The following is a 20,787-nucleotide window of genomic DNA, read 5'->3' as shown; positions in this document are numbered from 1 at the left end:
AGAGGAAAACATAGGCAAAACACTCTCTGACATAAATCACAGCAGGATCCTCTATGACTCACCTCCCAGAGTAATGGAAATAAAAGCAAAAATAAACAAATGGGACCTAATTAAACTTAAAAGCTTTTGCACAATGAAGGAAACTATAAGCAAGGTGAAAAGACAGCCTTCAGAATGGGAGAAAATAATAGCAAACGAAACAACTGGCAAAGAATTAATCTCAAAAATATACAAGCAGCTCCTGCAGCTCAATTCCAGAAAAATAAGCGACCCAATCAAAAAATGGGCCAAAAAACTAAATAGACATTTCTCCAAAGAAGACATACAGATGGCTAACACATGAAAAGATACTCAACATCACTTATTATCAGAGAAATGCAAATCAAAACCACCATGAGGTACCATCTCATGCCAGTCAGAATGGCTGCTATCAAAAAGTCTACAAACAATAAATGCTGAAGAGAGTGCAGAGAAAAAGGAACTCTCTTACACTGTTGGTGGGAATGCAAACTAGTACAGCGGCTATGGAGAACAGTGTGGAAATTCCTTAAAAAGCTGGAAATAGAACTGCCATATGACCCAGCAATCCCACTGCTGGGCATACACATCAAGGAAGCCAGAATTGAAAGAGATGTAAATACCCCAGTGTTCATCGCAGCACTGTTTACAATAGCCAGGACATGGAAGCAACCTAGATGTCCATCGGCAGACGAATGGATAAGAAAGCTGTGGTACATATACACAATGGAGTATTATTCAGCTGTTAAAAAGAATGCATTTGAATCAGTTCTAATGAGGTGAATGAAACTGGAGCCTATTATACAGAGTGAAGTAAGTCAGAAAGAAAAACACCAATACAGTATATTTAATGCATATATATGGAATTGAGAAAGATGGTAACGATGACTCTATATGCAAGACAGTAAAAGAGACACAGATATAAAAAAACAGACTGTTGGACTCTGTGGGAGAAGGCGAGGGTGGGATGATTTGAGAGAATAGCATTGAAACATGTGTATATGGGAAATAGATCACCAGTCCAGGTTCGATGCATGAGGCAGGGTGCTCAGGGCTGGTGCACTGGGATGACCCTGAGAGATGGGATAGGGAGGGAGGTGGAAGGGAGGGTCAGGATGGGGAATACATGTACAACCATGGCTGATTCATGTGAATGTATGACAAAACCACCATAATACTGTAAAGTAATTAGCCTTCAATTAAAATTTTAAAAAATTAAAAATTGAAAAAACAACAACAAAAAGAAAGTATATATTTATATATTCAACTCAAAAAGGTCTAAATTAATCAATGGATCTTGGAATGCTTTAACATTGATCACTTTCTTTCCCAGTTTGTATGTCATTTTATTCCAGTATTTTAATTCTGTCTTGCTTTTTAAATCAACACATTAAACATTTTTTTAAATGCAATATTTGTTTACATTTATCCACAAGTTTATTTTTTCTTCTCATCATTCTTTCCTGAATGGTGGTCTTTGTATCTTGGAGATCTTTCTGGAATTCTTTTCTTCTTCCTGAAATATATCATGTATTTCTTGCTGTAAGCAAAGTTATTGTTTTAAACATTCAGTTTTACTTATCTGAAAATGTTTTCTTTTTTTGTTCTTGTTCTTGAAAAATAGGTTGGGTATTTAATTCCATGTTGATAGTTTGGCATTTGAAGATAGTATTCCACTGTCCCCTGGCTTGCTCCATCACTGTGAGATGTCTATCTATACTGAGTTAAATTTTCCTGTCATTTTTGTTTCTTTGTCCTTCGTTTGAGGTTCTCTTATTTATTTAATCATAAGAAGCGTACTTATTCATGCTCTGTGTCTGCTACTTCTAATATCCAGGTATATATATTTTCTTGTTGTTCCTGGACTCTGAGGACTTCTTTTGTTTTCTGTAAGCTGATCCATACATTTAAAAGTTTTTTAAAAGTATTTTATCAAGAATTTTTTGAGTGTCCTTTACTACGTGTGAAAGTGTTAGTCGCTCAGTCGTGTCTGACTGTTTTTCGACCCCATGGACTGTATCTACCAGGCTCCTCTGTTCATGGAATTCTCTAGTCAGGAAAACTGGAGTGAGTAGCCATTTCCTTCTCCAGGGGATTTTCTTGACCCAGTGATCAAATCTGGGCAGAGCCACCAGAAAAGCCTAATCTTTGATACTGCCATGAGTGGAAGTCCTAAAGAAAGTGAAAGAATGAAAGTGAAAGTCACTCAGTCATGTCTGACTCTTTGCAACCCCATGGACTGTAGCCTGTCAGGCTCCTCTGTCCATGAGGATTCTCCAGGCAAGAATACCGGAGTGGGTTGCCGTTCCCTTCTCCAGGAGAATCTTCCCAACCCAGGATTCAAACCCACATCTCACGCATTGCAGGCAGATTCTTTATCATCTGAGCTACCAGGAAAGCTCATGGAAGTCCTATATTCACTTAAAAAAAAAAAAAACTTTCTCTTTTACATAGGGTTCTTTTGATTAGACTGACTAAGTCAGTTCAGACTGACTTAAACATAAAAGAAAATATATTGACTTCTATGACAGAAAGATCTAGGATTTGAACTGGATTCAGATTATTCTGGGCCCTGGATATAGGGACTCAACTTATGTCATCAGGAAAATGTTGATTGGCCGGACCTGGGACATGTAACCTTCCCAAAGAGGGATGTGTATATTTGTGTATGTATCCATATGTGTGTATATGTCCAGCCCTGCACAAAACATACAGCTTGAGAGTCCAGGAGGCATGGTTCCTGAAAGGGAAATCAAAGTACAGTAAGGTGAAGAAAGGAGAAAGCATTCTGGGCCAATAAAACACACCTGTGTCCACTGTGACCTTCTTGGCCTGTTCTCCAAAGGAGGTAAATTTTCATTGTTTTAAAGATGTTTATGTGATAACCTAAATATAAACATAAAGGATCAGGAGGTGTTTGCCACACCCATTTACTCATAACCATAAAATACATAGACATATATTGTACTGGTGGAGATTATGGTATCCTCATCCAGAAGGGTTTTTATGAAGATTATAAAGAAGATTATAAGGAATAATGCTTGTGGAATGTTTAGCACACTGCCTATCATACAGTAAACACTCAATAAATATTACTATTATTACTAGATACAGTGCAAAGCATGCAGAAAATACAGAGTAAAACACAACTCTGCCCCTGCCTTCACAAAGCATATGGATTATACCAGAAAGTTAAGGCAAAGAAGGCTTACTATGATTTCGTAGTAAATTTGGTTCTGAACTCTCTTTGTCTTTCCAGAAGTAGAACCCTGAGTGATACATGTCTGCCTTTGTCTAATTGAACAATACACAGCTTTTTATTGCCCAGAAAAAGAGGGAAATGTTTTTCCTGGATGCAAATTTAGAGATGTTCAGGAGGATATATTGAAATTCATGAAGGAGAATGCATTTAAAGGATGTTTTATCTTTTTTTTTTAATTGAAATATAGTTGATTTACAGTGTTGCATTAATTTCTAGTATACATCAAAATGATTTAGTTATTCTTTTCCATTTTGGTTTATTACAGGATATTGAATACAGTTCCCTGTGCTATATAGTAAGACCTTGTTGTTAATCTCCTTTGTTTATAGTAGTTTGTATTTGCTAATGCCAAACTCCGAATTTATTCCTCCCTCTCCTGCTTTCCCGTGGGGTAGCCGTAAGTTTGTTTTCTCTGTCTGTGAGTCTGTTTGTGTTTTGTAAATATGTTCATTTGTGTCATATTTTAGATTCCACATATAAGTGATATTTGTGTTTCTCTGGTAATAGTACCTACCTTCTGAGACTATGGAGGCCATGAAATGATTTAATACACAGCTAGTGCTTAATTATGTCTGGATTTAGCATACCTCTGAGTAGTAGACAGGTTGCATAGAAAAGCTGCCATAGCCCACTAGAAGCATCAGAAAGAACTAATTGCTTGTACTACATGAAAAAAATGTATTTTTCTGAAACCTAAAGACTTTTTAAATCTTTAAAACAAAGAAAAGCTAACATTTAGTTCCACATGTGCACAGATCCAAAGAGAAATGGTGGAAATAATGACAGTGAGGTTTTCCAAATGAAATTTATTCAATTTAAAGAAAGGGTGAACATATTCAACAAAGACTTTAAAAATGGTCCACATCAAAAAGGCCTTTAAAAAAAAGAAATAAAGGATGCAGTCTGAGCAGAGGTCCAGCAGTGGGGTTGGAAAGGCGTGGACAGATGGGAGAGGTAGGTGTTAGGCGGGGAGAATTGACAGTACCCTCTCCTTTCTGAGTCTGCTGAGTTTGAATGTTGCATAAATCTGAAAATCACTTTAAAGTTTAGAAACAGCATCCTGCAGGTCAAGCTCATTAGGTATCATTTTAGAACCTTTTAAAGAATCTGCTGGGATTCCTACTGGATCATGGGTGACTGGAAGATCCCAGCAGGTTATTTACCATTCCCCAGAGGGAGGCCCTGAGACCATGACCTGTGTTCCATTCACTCCAAACCCAGCACCAGCCTGGGCCTGGTATACAAGTCACCAGTAGGGTCTTAATTCCTGAAATTGTGTTGTATTTACAGGTGCAAAGAGAAGAAATATAATTACGATGAATTGCCCACAACATCTGTCGTCATAGCGTTTTATAATGAAGCCTGGTCAACTCTCCTTCGGACGGTTTACAGTGTCCTCGAGACATCCCCAGACACCCTGCTAGAAGAAGTTATCCTTGTAGATGACTACAGTGATCGAGGTGAGCCCCTGACTTGGGCCCTTGGAGGAGCCTGCCCTTTGGTGACTGTGCCTGCGAGGCGGGTGTGACATGGGTGCATAGAACAGGCCAGGGAAGATGGGCTTCCTGTGTCTCCCTGTGCCTGGCCCCTGCCCTCAGGGAGCTCAGAGCTGGGTAGGGGGATGCAGACATGATGGCAGAGTGCTCTACCACTCAGTGCTATAGGAGGCAGAGAGGGAGCACTCACCCACCTGGGTGCTCAGGAGCAGGTGGTTGACCATAGTCTTGAAGGCTGGGCAGTTTGTGGACTGCAAATGAGGAGGGAGGGCGTTTCAAGTGGAGGCCACAGGATATGGAAAGCCTTAGAGTTGCAGTGCTGTGTGGACTGTGTAGGATCTGCAAGTAGTTCAGGAAGGACAGAGAGCTGGCTGCTGCAGGCAGGAACAGGAAGAGGGTGCAGGACTTATACGCAAGCCTGAGGAGTTGGGGCTTTGTCCTGAGGGAGAGACCAAGGCAGAATTTCAAGCAAGAGACCTGTCTGCTCTTTGGGGAAACCCTCTGGACTGGAGTGTGGAGAATGGGGTACTGGGAAGCTCTGCAGGGAGATGAGGGGGCCATGGAGGTGACCAGGTTGGAGGGATGGGGAGGGCAGGCAGGTGGGAGGAGGATACTCAGGAGGCAACATCTACAGGCCTGGAGACTGGCTAAGCTGTGAGGTGGACACTCGGGCTTCTGGCCTGGGTCTCCGGGTAAGTGGTGGTGCCCTCCTTGAACTGGAAAAACCACAGGGCTTTGGCCTTGAAGATACTGACTTTGAGGTGAAATAGAAAAGGGGCAGTCCAGACAGAAGAACTGAAGCCAGGGCAAGACATTCCATTGAAAGGATGGTCGGTGTTCCTGCAGGCCTGACCAGTGACCTGGGATCCAGCAATTCACATGCAGTCCGAGGCTGGCCCTTTATTATTCAGGAAGCTTTTTTTTGAGCGTTTGCTGGGTGCTGGGGATTCCATGGGACACAAGATAAATCCCTGCCCTCATAAAACTCACATTCCAGAGCTGTGGGTTGAGATGGTCAGTAAACACATGAAGAACATAACACATGCATCACATAATACAACACTATATATATATATATATCACACGTACATCACATAATACAATATACAGCATACCATAATAGAACATGATACTATACTACAGCATGAGTAGAAAGTGCCCTGAAAGAATAATGGGAATAGGAGAACGCCTAGAGCGTGGGGACCAGGACTACTCTATCTGATGGAAATCAGGGAGGCCTCTTTAAAGCCAAAAGCTGCAAACTCCAGGGACAGTGAAGGACAGGGAAGCCTGGTGTGCTGCAGTTCATGGGGTTGCAAAGAGTCGAACACAACTGAATAACCACAACAGTATGAATAAGGAGGCAGCCCAGTGAAGGTCTGGGCAGGGGGGCCGGGCTGGGAGCAGCAGGTGCAGAAGCTAAAACAAGCAGCCATTCTCAGGGTCAGACCACCAGCCAGTGGAGGGTGACCTGGGGGCTGGGATTGTGGGGTGGATGGGGCCAGGTCAGGTGGGGCTTCGGAGGACAATAGAAGGAATTTAGCTTAAATAGGAGCCTGCAGGGAGCTGCCTGAGGGCTGTTGGGAGAGCTGTAAGGTTGCTAGGTCTTGGGGAGACTCTGTGCTGCCCTGTTGAGACAGGCTGACTGATGCTGGGGGTTGGGGAGCAGGGATGGGGGGTGAGGATAAATGGAGGATAGGTGTAGGGGCTGCTGTGGCCTTGCCCGGCTGGGGTTAGTGGTATCAGTTAAGCAGTAGTCAGATAAGCTTAAGTGAGGGGAAATGTCAGGGCCTTACCACAGGGAGAGCTGCGGGTGTGGTGCTGAGCCTGTTTCCGACCCAGTCACCAACCTCTGGGCACCCCCTTAAGGTAGAGCCGCTGCTTATCTGCCGCTTCAGGCCCTGAGGCTGGTCTGTCTGACCTCAGAGCCTGTGTATCTGTCCTGACTGGTAGGTGTGCTGCTCTCACAGAAACACAAAATAACAGTGATTTACATGAGATAAAAGTTGATTTCTCTCTCCTGTTGCAAATCTGGGATAATAGACTAAGGCAAGTGTGGCAGCTCCATGGTGTTAGGGCCCGGCTCCTGCTGTCCTGAGTTTCCCCTTTCTCAAGGATGGCATGGCAGGCTGGTTCTTCACCTCCTGTTTACTCCTGTCAGTGGAAGGGTTTCCAGGGGACTGGGAGTCCACTTGGAAGTCACCCTTACATCCCATTGAGTAGAACAGGGTCACTTGGCAACAGCTGCTTGTGAGGGAGACTGGAAACATCATCTCTATGGGGAGAGTGAGTCAGGGAACAGCTGGCGTTCCCCCTGGCAGCACGCAAGCCAGGCTGGAGGCCAAGGTTTACTGTAGTCTACAAGGCACTGAGGTACGGGGTCTGCGGCTGTAGGTGAGCTTTACCATAACCTGTCACGACACCTTGGACAAGTCACTTGTCTTCTGATTCTTGGTTTCTCATCTGTAAATGAGTTTATCTACACTTAAATCAGGGCTTCCCAGATGGCACTAGTGGTAAAGAACCCGCCTGCCAGTACAGGAGACATAAGAGACTTAGGTTCGATTCCTAGGTCCAGAAGATTCTCTGGAGTAGGGCATGGCAACCCACTCCAGTATTCTTGCCTGGAGAATCTCATTGACAGAGGAGCCTGGTGGGCTACAGTCCACAGAGTTGCAAAGAGTTGGACACAACTGAAGTGACTTAGCATAGCACATTTAAATCAGAGATTTGTGGTGAGGAATGAATGAGATCACGTGTAGCACAGAACCTCATGTAGCAGCCAGCATATAGTAGGCATGTGTCTCTATTTTCTTTCCTCCCAGGGTTGTTTTAAATATGTCTATATAGACCCTGGTTCTGGGTCACACCGCATAGCCTAGAATCCCAGCTCCAACACTTTACAGCTGTATAGCCTTGAGCATAGAGCTTAACCAGTTTCAACCTTGGCTCCCTGTCCTATAAAATGGTATAATAGTAGTTCTTACCTTGCAGGGTCATTGTGAGGATTAAATGAGGTGGTAGCTTGTTAGGACCTGGCACATTGCTGGCACTTGTTCAATGATAACTTCTGTTTTTAGGAAATATTTTAAAAACTGTAAAGTGCCTGAAACTTTCAGAAATGTATTCATTCAGAAGTAGACATCAGATTATTTCTTTTTATGGGATGAAGCCACTGCTCAACAGGCAGGAATATGGTATGAACCCCTTCAGTACAATTCAGTTCTCCTGTAAATGCAAGGTTCTGTGGGGCCAAGGTTCTCCGTCCCCATGGTGGTGACGTATAAACCAGGATTCTCCCCTCAGCCTGTACTGGAGGAAGAAGTCCCGCCCTGCGCTCTCCTCCCACACTTCCTGCACCCTCCTCACACCCTTCCTGCAGTGTCAGCCTGAGCCGATGAGAGTTGTCAGCACCTTCCAGGATGGGATAAGACAGTTCTGGCAGACAGAAGGTTGATGCCGACCAAACCCATAATGAGTAGTGGAGAGCTGCACCAGCATTTTCCTGTGTGGTCACTGGGCCCTGCTACTAATTAGCTTTGCTTGGGAAGTTTCCTCCCTTATTCCTGCTATCCGCTTGTACGCAATTATATTTAGGGTTGAAAAATCAATCAATGAATGTTTGTTTTTGTTTTTTGTTTGAGTATCAAGAATATTTAGAGAAACATTTCACCAACAACAAAGCAACTTAGGACATTTTACAAACTTTTCCCCTTCACTGATGACTGAGGATGACTTTGAGACAAAACCCATGTATTAACCAATGTGGGGAGATGCTGTCCTTTTTATTTTGCTGAATGGTTCCCACCTGACCCACTGAGGGATGTGAATTGGGGCCTTTAGTTCTAGGGCCTGTGTGTGGAGTCAGGAGTCCTGGGGCCAGTTCTAGCTGTGTGCCCGTCCTTTCAGCTCATAAGAACTCATTTCCTCTTCTGCAAAATGGGGTAAGCATGTCCTCCTGACAAGTTTTGGATTTGTTTAATAAGGATGAGAGACTGTAGGAGAAAGCTCTGGAGGCAGTGTTAAGGCTGTGGACTCGAGCCTGAGTCCTTGGGTTCAAATCACAGCTCCTCTGCTCTCTTGTCTGGGACCTCAGCTCATCACTTAGCCTCTCTAGCCTCAATGTTCTCATCCATAAAATGGGTACAGTAGTAGTACTGTAGTAGTAGGGGCTTCCCAGGTGGCTCAGTGGTAAAGAATCCGCCTGCAGTGCAGGAGACACAGGAGACTCAGGTTGGATCCCTGGGTCAGGAAGATCCCCTAGAGGAGGAAATGGCAATCCACTCCAGCATTCTTGCCTGGAAAATCCAATGGACAGAGGAGCCTGGCAGGCTATAGTCCTTAGGGTCACAAAGTGTGGGATATGACTGAGTGACTGAACACACACACACACACAGTAGTACTTACTTCATAGGATGAGTTATGTGAATCACTCAGAGAGTAGTAATTAGCACACTAAGCCTTGTAATGTTGGCCACCATTATTATTATTACTGTGTCAACTGAATTGTGCTTCTGAGAAAATTTGGATTAATGTAATTATAAATAAAATCTGTGTTGACATAGTTCCATGTAAATTAAAATTTTATGATGTATTATATATTAACATAAATTAACATTCATATAAGAATTTTTTGGAAAAATTGTGAATGGATGGTTCTTGTGCTTTTATTTAAATGTTTACAAGTCAGGGTACTTTTGGTGGGGAGGATAGCTTTATTGAGATAGATCCACATGCCACATTCACCCCTTGCAAGAGTATAGATCTACCTACCTGTGTTTTGAGCGGAACCCTTCTTCAGTGGTTCTAGAATCCTCCACTGCCTCCCAGCCTTCCGGGGGCTTCCAGGCTTGATTCCCAGCACAGTGAGGATATCCCTGGTGCAGAACAAAGGAGGCTCGTGTCTATTTAGTCTTCTTTTGGGGACAGGGAGGCCCTGGGAGGACGCGACTGGGGATGTGTGGAGGTGACCCTCGTTGTCCTGCTTCCTCTGCAGAACACCTGAAGGAGCGCCTGGCCACCGAGCTGGCGGGGTTGCCCAAGGTCCGCCTGATCCGCGCCAACAAGAGGGAGGGCCTGGTGCGAGCACGGCTGCTAGGGGCCTCCGTGGCCAAGGGCGACGTGCTGACCTTTCTGGACTGCCACTGCGAGTGCCATGAGGGGTGGCTGGAGCCACTGCTGCAGAGGTGCGTCTGTGGGTGGCGGGGTCCCCGACAAACTGGCGTGGGAGGTAGGGGTGCTGGGCTCAGCGGCTCCTCGGCCAGAGCCTCTGCCCCTGGCGTGGAGGGGATATGTCCTCCCACGTGGAGGGGATGTCCTGGGGCTGTGGAGGCGGTTAAGTTAGTTAATATATAGCCAGCACTTAGAACATGCCAGTAGACAGGAGGCCCCAGATGAGTGTTTGCTTTTATTACTGTTTATTTTACACATTTATTGTAGAAACCTTAGTATGATCAACCAAGAAAAAAATAGTCACGTAGAATTGTACTCCTAGAGAATATGTTTTGATGTATTTCCTTCAAGCCAGTAACCATTACACCCAGTACCAACAATGCCTAGGGCCCACCTGTGAAACTTTAAGGGACCCCCCAAAAAATTGTGATAATTTCTTTTACAATCAGAATGGAAAGTGAATATCACAATAATGAATATAGCCTGGGTCGTTTTTATGCCTATAATATAGTCATAAAATATGGGCTTCCCTTGTAGCTCAGTTGGTAAAGAATCTACCTGCAATGCAGGAGACCTGGGTTCGATTCCTGGGTTGGGAAGATCCCCTGGAGAAGGAAATGGCAACCCACTCCAGTATCCTTGCCTGGAGAACCCCATGGACAGAGGAACTTGACAGGCTATAGTCCATGGGGTCGCAAGAGTCGGACATGACTTGGCGACTAAACCACCACCACCACCATAGTCATAAAATATTATTTTTAATATCTAATTTTATGGAGTCACGGAAGCATAAATACAGCCACGTCTTCAACGCCATTTCTCCTGCTGTCCCACAGCCTCTTATGGCTCACGCTTGGCTGACTTTTGTTCTCTTCTCTTCCCTGTTTCCCTCCTTATCCTACTGATTCTGCATCAGGAGCTGGGCTGGCAAGCCCTGAGCTCCTCCAGGTGCGAGAGGAATGTCTAAGGAGGGGCAGGTTCTCTGCTTGGTCCCCACTGTGGGTAGTGGGTAGAGGGCTGGAAGATCAGAGTTTGTGCATTTGGGAAACTACTTTCCCCTGGCCCCCAGTGCTTGGTTGCCAAGGTCTATCTGGAAGAGCTGAGGACCCCCTCGCCTTCCTTCCTGCATGAGACCAGGCTCTGCTCTGACACTTCTGCCATCCTGGACCTTTGATGCCTCATTCTCCTCCCTCAGCTCTAATGGGTTTCAGCAGCAGCAAGGACTCAGGGTTCCTCAGGCTAGTGCTAGAGTCTTGAGATCACTTAAAACATAGTGACAGCTGGGTGCTCCCTCTGCAATCTGGCCTAATGGGTTCACCCTTCCCTCCTGCCTGCACTTTGCCTACAGAGGGCCACCTCTAGTCCTATCTAAAATCATAGGTGGGGGTGCACGCTTTTCCCCTTCAGCTGATGCATAAATGCCATCTGGAATTCCAATCCACTCCAGTCCACCCTTTGGAGAGAGTGAGGTGGCATTCCACATAATCACATCCTTATTCCATACCTGGAGTCAGAGGGATTCTCCCCTGGTTACCCATTAGAAATAGCTGGGGAACTTTAAAAAGTCCTGGTCCTGTAGCAGACTATTTGGATCTGAATTTCTGGGGTGGTTCCTGGCCTTCTGGATGTTTCAAAAGCTCCCTGGGGAATTGGGTATGCCTCAGAGTTGAGACACTGGACTGTAGACTGTCCCTCAGGTGTGGTCTCAGCCAGGCACAGTAACCCCTTCCCTTTAGGGGCTTTTGAAAGTGGAAGATGTTCTTGGTTGTCACATTAACGAGGTTGTGCTCTTGGCATTATGAGCTGCTGTTGATATCTGGGGCAGAACCATTCTTTGCTGTGTAGGACTGGACTGTGGGATGTTTGGTATCCCTGGTCCCTGGCTCCCAAGATGCCAGGAAGCTCTACCCAGTAACCGCTGCAACTGGGCCAGCACATTCTCTAACTGTGATTTAGAATCCTTTACTCCAGTACTGGCTCCCTCCAGTTTTCCCTTTCTTGTAGAAATTAGGCTACCCCTGGTTCCAACCTGCTGGATGCAAGTCACAAGTTTATGGTTTTTGGGTTTATAGGCAGATTCTAGAGAACTGCCCCCAGAATATAATCCAGAGAAATCTAATGTTCACATATGGTCCAGTCTCAGTTCATGCTTCCTGGTGTGCTGTCAGATGCAAAGAAACACAGTCTGGAAGCCTGCTGAAAGATGGTTGGGCTTGTAAGAATGATTGTGGAGAGAATCACTGAAGCCTGTGCACAGGCTGATGGCTGCAACAAGAAATTATCACATTTTCCACTATATGTAACATTTAATCATAAAGAAGATTAAAAGAAAAGTATAGCTGTAGTTCCAGGTTCTCTGCCAGTCTCTTACAAACATTCTGTTGGGGAGTCCACATTAACCCTCCAAGTATGTATTATTGTTTCAGAGGCATCAGGCTCTGAGTGGTTAGATGACAACACTAATGTCACACAGCAAATAAGGGGCAGGATTAAAATTTATTTGCTAGTTCCAAAGCAGACCCTTTAGTCTGGGTGCATCTCTGTTCATAAGAAAATAATTATTTCTTGACTTTAAGACGTTTCATTGTGATTACAGGAAGAAATCGCTTACAGTCTTGAGAAACTGAAAGTCTGCTTTCTGCTTTAAAAGTTAGCTTGGATTTTGACATTGTGAGTTTCATAGAAGGATTCAAGTTTAATCAGAATATCTTTAGATGGAATCAGACTATTGAAGCTATGGAACTTTACATACCAGGGCTAGAATCCTTGTACCTGCCCCTCCTCCACCCAGCACCCCCATGATGTTCACCTGCCGGGGCTGACCTGGCTGCAGACACCTGGAATAAAAGAAGCAGGCCTTTCCACACAGGCGTTCCTCCTTTTAGTGGAAGGCTGAGGAGACTCGATTCTCAGGCTTCCTGGTGGTCCTCCTCCTGCCCGTACATGGTAGAATGTCAGGGTGTTCTGATTGTTTCCAGGATCCATGAAAAGGAGTCGGCGGTGGTGTGCCCTGTGATTGATGTCATTGACTGGAACACCTTCGAGTACCTGGGGAATGCTGGGGAGCCCCAGATCGGCGGTTTTGACTGGCGGCTGGTGTTCACGTGGCACACGGTTCCCGAAAAGGAGAGGATCCGCATGCGGTCCCCCATCGATGTCATCAGGTCGGGGGCTACTTCTTTGAGTGCCTTACCGCATCTGGCCAACTTGTCAGTGAAGGCTCTCGGGAGGGATGGTTAGCCGTTGCCTCTCTTTTCATTTTCCAGAGTATTTGTTTATTTTTGATAAAAAATCTTTGCTATATATGTGGATTTATATTGTTATATTTTAATAATTTTGGTAAGTATGTATAACATAAAATTTACCCTTTTAACCATTTTTAAATGCACAATTCACTAGCGTCACACACATTCACAGTATTGTACAACCATCACCTCTATATATTTCCAGAACTTTTCCATCATCCAGTGTTGTTGTTGTTTAGTCGCTAACTCATGTCTGATGCTTTGTGACCCCTAGACTATAGCCTGCCAGGCTACTTTGTCCATGGGATTTTCCAGGAAAGAATACTGGAGTGGGTTGCCATTTCCTTCTGTAGGGGAATCTTCCCAACCCAGGGGTTGAACCGGGTCTCCTGCTTGGCAGGTGGGTTCTTTACCACTGCACCACCTGGGAAGTCCTGTATGGAAACTCTGTACCCATGAAGCAGTACCTCACTTTCCTCCCCTCGCCCAACCCCTTTTAACTAACCATCTCTGGATTTCCCTATGTTATGTACCTCATATAAGTAGAATCACACAATATTTATCCTTTTGTGTCTTGTTTCTTTTCCTTAAGAATTTTCCTGAGCAGTGCCACCCAGCCTGGCTCCTGCCAGCCTCTCAGAACTCAGCCTCTCACTTCCCATCTCTCTCTGTTGTCTGTGCTCCTAGAAGTTCAGGGGTTTCACTCACCCTTAGGCCTGTGGTCATGCTCCTGTCTTCTCGGAGAACCAATCATTCCTCTTCTGGGCTAACTCCCCTTTGTTCTGCAGACCATGCCTCCTCCAAGAAACTCAGCCCTGCCTGCCTCCCTCCCTATCTCATGGCTTCTTCTGTATTTCCACAGGGTCCCAGGTTGACCTTAGTCACCCACAGAGTTCTGTGTTGCCTAGTGAGATGTCCATGTGCTTCCGCAGGGCAGGGGCTATGGGGCAAGGGCTGTGGGGAACATCCAGCTGCTGGCCCATCTTAGCTGCTGGCCTCTCTTAGGCAGAGAGTGTGAACTCGGGATGTGCTTATGTGAGTGAATGGACTCAAGGTTTGTGGTAGAAACCAACTGTGATGATTTTCTGCTGCTTACCTCAAATTATGATTCACATGCCTCTAGATCTCCAACGATGGCTGGTGGGCTGTTTGCTGTGAGTAAGAAATACTTTGAATACCTGGGGTCTTATGATATAGGAATGGAAGTTTGGGGTGGAGAAAACCTCGAATTCTCCTTTCGGGTAAGTACCCCAGTCTTCTGTTTCCACTCGCTCTTAACCTGTTTTTTGTCTCTCTCTGGGAATGATGGCTTTGGTAGGAGAGCCTGGTGGACTTTTCCTCTATATTGGCAGTTTATCCAATAATCCTGAAAGAATACAATGCCACACACATCCTATAAATACTCTTAAATTACACATTTAATAGATTTGGGGCTGCTAAAGTTCTTTGAAGTCACCTAGTTCTTTTACTTTACTGAGGGGAGGGATGGCGGGTGGAAGGGGAAGTGACTGGCCCAAGATCAAAGAGCGCGTGACAGACTCAGCACTTAAACACAGGCGCCTCCTGAGCCCATGTTTTGGAGCCTTAATTTGCTTGGCTTCTTGATAAAGTAGCCTCTTTATTTGGCACATGCGTGCTAAATCACTTCAGTTGTGTCCGACTCTTTGCGACCCCATGAACTGTAGCCCACCAGGCTCCTCTGTCCATGGGATTCTCCCAGCAAGAATACTGGAGTGGGTTGCCATTTCCTTCTCCGTTTATTGGGCACAGTGACTTTCAAGCTTTGACATATATAAGATTTGTTAGGGAAACTTGTTAAAAAGGCAGATTCATAGGCATGGTCTCTGGAAAGTCAGATTTGATAGACTTACGGTAGGGACTGGGTGTCTGCATTTTGTAACAAGCCCATACATTGATTCTGCTGTGTGTGATACATAGATGCCCCTTTGGGAAAGCTTTAAGCATTCTGGTAGATTTCTAGTTAACTGAATCTTGCATTTTAAGTATCAAAACCGTATGTCGATGTTTATGCTTTTAAATGGAAAATTTTCAAATTGAGGAATATCTTATATGGTCTGCTGCTTTAAAAGAATTAATAAATAAGACTTTGGCCCTCCACTGAGGACTCACGCCTGCCCCCCATTATAAGCACTAGATGGCAACCCACTCCAGTACTCTTGCCTGGACAGAGGAGCCTGGTAGGCTATAGTCCATGGGGTCACAAAGAGTTGGACACGACTGAGCGACTTCACTTTCACTTCTCACTTTCATGCATTGGAAAAGGAAATGGCAACCCACTCTGGTGTTCTTGCCTGGAGAATCCCAGGGACAGAGGAGCCTGGTGGGCTGTCGTCTATGAAGTCGCACAGAGTCGGACACAACTGATGTGACTTAGCAGTGGCAGCAGCTATCTTTGGTCATATGTCCGTGAAAAGGCTCCAAATGGCTGTGTGCTGAGTTTTGGGGTGTGCTTTTAACAGTCTTTCTGCCTCTTCCCTAGGTGTCAGGCTGCTCTGCCTGCCTCTAGAAGCTCTTCCTTTCCCCCTTCCAAACCTCTCTTCTTACTTGCTGCTTTCCTATCTTCTATGGCTAGGAGACCAGGTAATCAGCATGTGCTTTACCTAATAAGTAAGTGAGTTCCCAGTGAGGTCCACTGTGGGTGCTCCTAGGCGTCAAGTGCATGAGCCTTCGTGCATGGATTTTGGGGTCTGGGTTCCGATGGCTTATTTGTCTTTGCGGCTGCTTTCTTGCTCTTTGACTGCATCCTGGTCCTGAATATTCTGGGGAAGTGGCCACCTGCCTCATGGAGGGTGAGGTCTTGGCAGTGTTCACCATGACTTCTGTGTGCCCAGCCTCCTTACTGTAGGCATTGTGGACCAGCAGCTCACTCCCTGCTCAACCCTATCACCCCGCCTCCTCCCCGCTCTGTGCACAGATCTGGCAGTGCGGGGGGACCCTGGAGATACACCCGTGTTCGCACGTTGGCCACGTTTTCCCCAGGCAAGCTCCCTACTCCCGCAACAAGGCCCTGGCCAACAGTGTCCGCGCAGCTGAAGTGTGGATGGATGAATTTAAAGAGCTCTACTACCATCGCAATCCCCAGGCCCGCCTGGTGAGTCCCCCCTGTACACCCACACTCCTTCTGGCCACATCCAAACAAAAGCAGCTGATTCTGGCCTCCTACTGTGGTAGATCTGGTTCCAGAAATAGAGAGGAAATCGGGTGCTCACAACCCAAGAGGAAAACTGTATTCCTTCACTTATAATAAAAAACAGACAGTTGATTCTCACTCCTTACCATAATTACGCTCCATACAGTCACCAAACCACAATCACTGAATTTGGGACTGACTACTTAGCCATTGATCACGGGGGAAATACAGGATTAAGTTACTGCAGACCTCTTGCAGGTAGACATTCTTATCAACTGATCAATACATAACTTGGTTTTATGTGTGCTTCTGTTTAAATAATCTATTTAACGTATATTGTTGATTTGTTGCACTGAGCTCACACCCAGGTGAATCTAATCCGACACACCTCTTTTCTCCCTCCAGCACATCACCGCCTTCTTGCACTAGGAACACTGGACAGCACTAACCACTCTTGGGGGCCATTTTAAACAGTGAAGTCACCACCACAGTACAGAACAGTCTGAGAACCCTGGTGCTAAGTAGTAAACAGGACACTTGCTTTCAGGACGAGGGCTGAGCTGTAACCTCAGCTGGGAACACGCGCGTGCTGTGGGACCCTCATGTCTGAGAATGACCATGAAAGTGTGAAGACACCACAAGTATTGATTTTAGTGTTAAAAATAACATTTTATCAGAGAGCCCCACTGCCACTAACAGGCCACCCTCCACACACACCAGGACAGGGCTCCCACTGACCTATCTTCACATAACTAAGGGTCCACGTGACAAGACAAGAAAGTTGGCTCCAAGGCCTCTTTCCCGGCCACTTGTAAATTTCTTCTTGTGAATCTTTACAGCAGTCCTTCAGAGTAACTTGGAGATTTTCATTTTGTAGATGAGAAAACTGAAGTTCAGAGAGAGTGATTTAAGGAACTTGCCCAAGGGCTCATGGAGATGTGGGAAGAACTGGGTCTACTCCAGTGGCACTCTCTCTGCTCTGCGGAGCCCTGTGGACACTCACCTTGACCTCCACTGTGGCCTTTCTCTGCCTCTGGGCTACAGGGTCACTGCTTTACTCTGTCTTGCCCAAGGCTGCGGGTTAGAAATATCTGCTCTTCCCTGTCACCCAGTCTAAAACCCACAGATCAATCCTTCTTTCTGAGGGTTCCCAAAGAATAATATGTTAGAAAGAGGGGCACTCATGCACCTTTTGTCTGAATGCCCAGTGGCAGAGTGTTGAAATGGATATTTGGTTGAAGATGAGGTCACAATGACTCTCATTGAAAAATGAACTTCTGGAAAATAAGCAGAAACCTGAAATTTTATTCAGACTTTTTCCTTATTGTTGTCATTTTGTTAAATATTTTAACTTGTCAAATTTTAACCATTTAACGGCATAACACAGGGACAGTCCTATCTCTGCACTCAGCGTTGCTCTCATGGTGGTACATTTGCTGTGCTAAATAGATGCTCGCTTTATTTGATTATTCAAAAATTCGTAATCATTGGTTTTGTCCATAAAACAAGTATTTATCATTGTAGCATTTTGCTGTTACTATTGGAAGAATATATTTAGACTTGAATAGATTGGGCACATAAGAAAGTTTTCATTCATAATTGCCTCTAGAATACTTACCTTTGTTTGGAAGTGAGTGTCCAGGTATCAGTGGTAAAACTATCAGAACACTATGACATACGTGTGCTACTCACATGCCGCTGGTCTGTGACCACAGGGGGCCAGGGATGCCGGTGCAGCCCCTGGATTCAGCTCCTGACCCATCAGCAGGGGCTTTGTGTCCTTCCTTCCTGCACCTGGCCACACCTCCCTGCAGCAAGAGCACCTGGGGATGTCGTTGTTTGAGCAACAGTATCTCCTGCTGGGGTGCTGCCACTATGTCTGAGACTGTTTCTTATCTTCTCTGTCCTGTGCAGGCTCTGCACACAATAGGTGCTCAATAAATGCTTACTGGGTGAATGAAAGGCTTTAGTAGGAAGCACTGTGGCTTGCAGGGGCTCACCGTTTTGTCCTTTTCTCAGGAGCCTTTTGGGGATGTGACAGAGAGGAGACAGCTCCGTGCAAGGCTTGGGTGTAAGGACTTCAAATGGTTCTTGAATACCGTGTATCCAGAGCTGCACGTGCCCGAGGACAGGCCTGGCTTCTTTGGGATGGTGAGCGAGGTGGGCCTGTGCTGGGCAATGTGCTTCTGCCCTCCAGGAGTGACCTGGTCTCCTGAGTGACCAACCCTGCAAAAGAAACGCCCCTTTGCGGGGACAGCTGACTTCTCTCATAGCGCTCCCCCTTCTCATCCAGTGTCCTTCTTTCTCCCCTTGAGTGTCTGGGCCTCAGGTCCAGAACGTCAGCACTGGAAGCATCTCTCAGTTGGTGAGTACAGCCTCCTGTTTTACAGATGGAAACTGAGGATCAGTTGGTGTTTCCAAGTCTTTTTTTTAACTAAGTCCTTATCACATGACTTCAAATCTCAATAACTGGACCAGTTACTAATTCCCGACTCAGGGATCCACAAAAGCCATAGTAAGGAAGAGGAATCACTTCTGTTATTTCAGAAAACCTAGAAGAAATATTGGTGGGATGAGGTCAACTCAAGTGTCCAGCACCTTTGGCTTTTGCTTGGAACTCCACCAACTTAGGGAGGGCTCCTCTGCTCTGTGGTGTTCATCAGAAGAGCTGGTGTTCCATTCTGCAAGTTTTGATAATTGCAAAGCAGGGTATTTTCAGTTTTCATTATAAAAATGTTCAAACATGCAGAAATGCAGAGAGAGAGAGAGTGATATAATGAATTCTGTCCCTGAGATTCTGTGTTTACCGAGAAGATGTTGCCTCTTCTGCTTTCCCTTTCCTCTGCTCCACCCTCCCATTGACAGTGTGACCCTGAATAAAGTTAAAGATTCCTTTGCAGCTCTATTTATTTATAGAATATATTTCACTAAGAAGGTATAGTCAAACACACTATGCTCTAAAGTTATTCAAAATCATTCTTTAAGTCTATCACCAACTTGATAGAGTTAGCTTAATTAATCTAAGTTTTAATCATTAGGGGTTTCTCCCTTTTCTTCTTTAGTTTTTTTTTTTTTTCTTTCTTTCCAGATTCTTTTGAATCTGGGAACTCATCTGAGGTTGAGGTCCTTTGGTGGTCAAGAGTACCAACTTGGCTTCATAACATTTGAGTTCTTCTAAACCTAAGATGCCCTGATTATTCACCTATCCTGTTCCCAGGTTCCTTCACAAAGTTAAGGGACCTCAAGAACATAGAGGTCTCTGTTTTATGAGCCAGTGGATTATGGATTCCTTCTTTCTATATGGCTGAGTCTTATTCCCAGAACGAAGCTAGACAAAGGTGGACAAAGGCCAGGGCCAGAGTGGGATTCAGAAGAAGCCAGTGAAGGGTTCTTTGAAAGTGAAAGTGTTAGTTAGTCAATTGTGTCCACTCTGCGACATCATGGACTGTAGCCCACTAGGCTCCTCTGTCCATGGGATTCTACAGGCAAGAATACTGGAGTGGGTTGCCATTTCCCTCTGTCCATGGGATTCTGCAGGCAAGAATACCGGAGTGGGTTGCCATTTCCCTCTCCAGGGGATCTTCCTGACTCAGGGATGGAACCTGGGTCTCCTGCATTGCAGGTGATTCTTTACCAACTGAGCCACCAGGGAAGGTTCCTTAAACTCTCCAGAAAGGGATTTGGAAGGTACTTGATGCTAGGAAAAATTGAAGGTGGGAGGAGAAGGGGATGACAGAGGACGAGATGTTTGGATGGCATCACTGACTCAATGGACATGAGTTTGAGTAAACTCCAGGAGTTGGTGATGGACAGGTAGGCCTGGCATGCTGCAGTCCATGAGGTCGCAAAGTGTCAGACACGACTGAGTGACTGAACTGAACTGAGTCTCTTTCTGGAGGCTCCTGGAAGGGAGTGGAAGCATGGAACCTTCCAGGGCTTTTTGCTTTTAGAATAATTAAAGGGATTTAGATCCAAAAGTACCTTAGAGATGACCTTAGATTAGAGAATATTGAGTGAGAGAGAGAGCACGGGACTTGGATTCTGAGGTCCTGGATTCAAGACTCAGGTGTCTCCACTTATGTGTTGTATGACCTGTGTGCAAACCATCGGGTCTCTCTTATACTGTCCTTGTAGTCTACAGTGGTGGACTTCGGATCTGAGAAGTGCCAGGTCTCTTAACTGGGGTGTCCTTTGAAGATAATGTAATATCAGGGACTCCTTGGTACACAGGGCTTCCCAGGTGGTTTTAGTGGTAAAGAAACCACCTGCCAGTGCAGGAGATCCAGGAAATGCAGTTCGATCCCTGGGTCGGGAAGTAGGAAATGGCAACCCACTCCGGTATTCTTGCCTGTAAAATTCCATGGGCAGAGGAGACTGGTGGGCCCAGTCCTTAGGGTCACAAGAGTCAGACAGGACTGAGCACACACTTGGTGCATATGTGAG

General features: G+C 45.4%; 1 protein-coding gene across 1 annotated transcript in view; it reads left to right on the top strand.

Moving 5' to 3' along the window:
- The window catches only part of GALNT12 (polypeptide N-acetylgalactosaminyltransferase 12), a 46,497-nt gene that overhangs the window by 20,334 nt on the left and 5,376 nt on the right, over window positions 1-20,787 (top strand). The window contains exons 3-8 of the mRNA XM_010847107.1: window positions 4,571-4,740; window positions 9,773-9,962; window positions 12,927-13,112; window positions 14,317-14,434; window positions 16,129-16,305; window positions 18,364-18,495. Coding sequence (XP_010845409.1) covers window positions 4,571-4,740; window positions 9,773-9,962; window positions 12,927-13,112; window positions 14,317-14,434; window positions 16,129-16,305; window positions 18,364-18,495 — 973 coding nt within the window. The remainder of the gene's footprint in view (window positions 1-4,570; window positions 4,741-9,772; window positions 9,963-12,926; window positions 13,113-14,316; window positions 14,435-16,128; window positions 16,306-18,363; window positions 18,496-20,787) is intronic.

This window comes from Bison bison, unplaced genomic scaffold (assembly GCF_000754665.1).
Source record: "Bison bison bison isolate TAMUID 2011002044 unplaced genomic scaffold, Bison_UMD1.0 scf7180017864243, whole genome shotgun sequence".
NCBI classification, from domain to species: Eukaryota; Metazoa; Chordata; class Mammalia; order Artiodactyla; family Bovidae; genus Bison; species Bison bison.
This window is presented reverse-complemented; position numbering and strand designations above follow the sequence as displayed.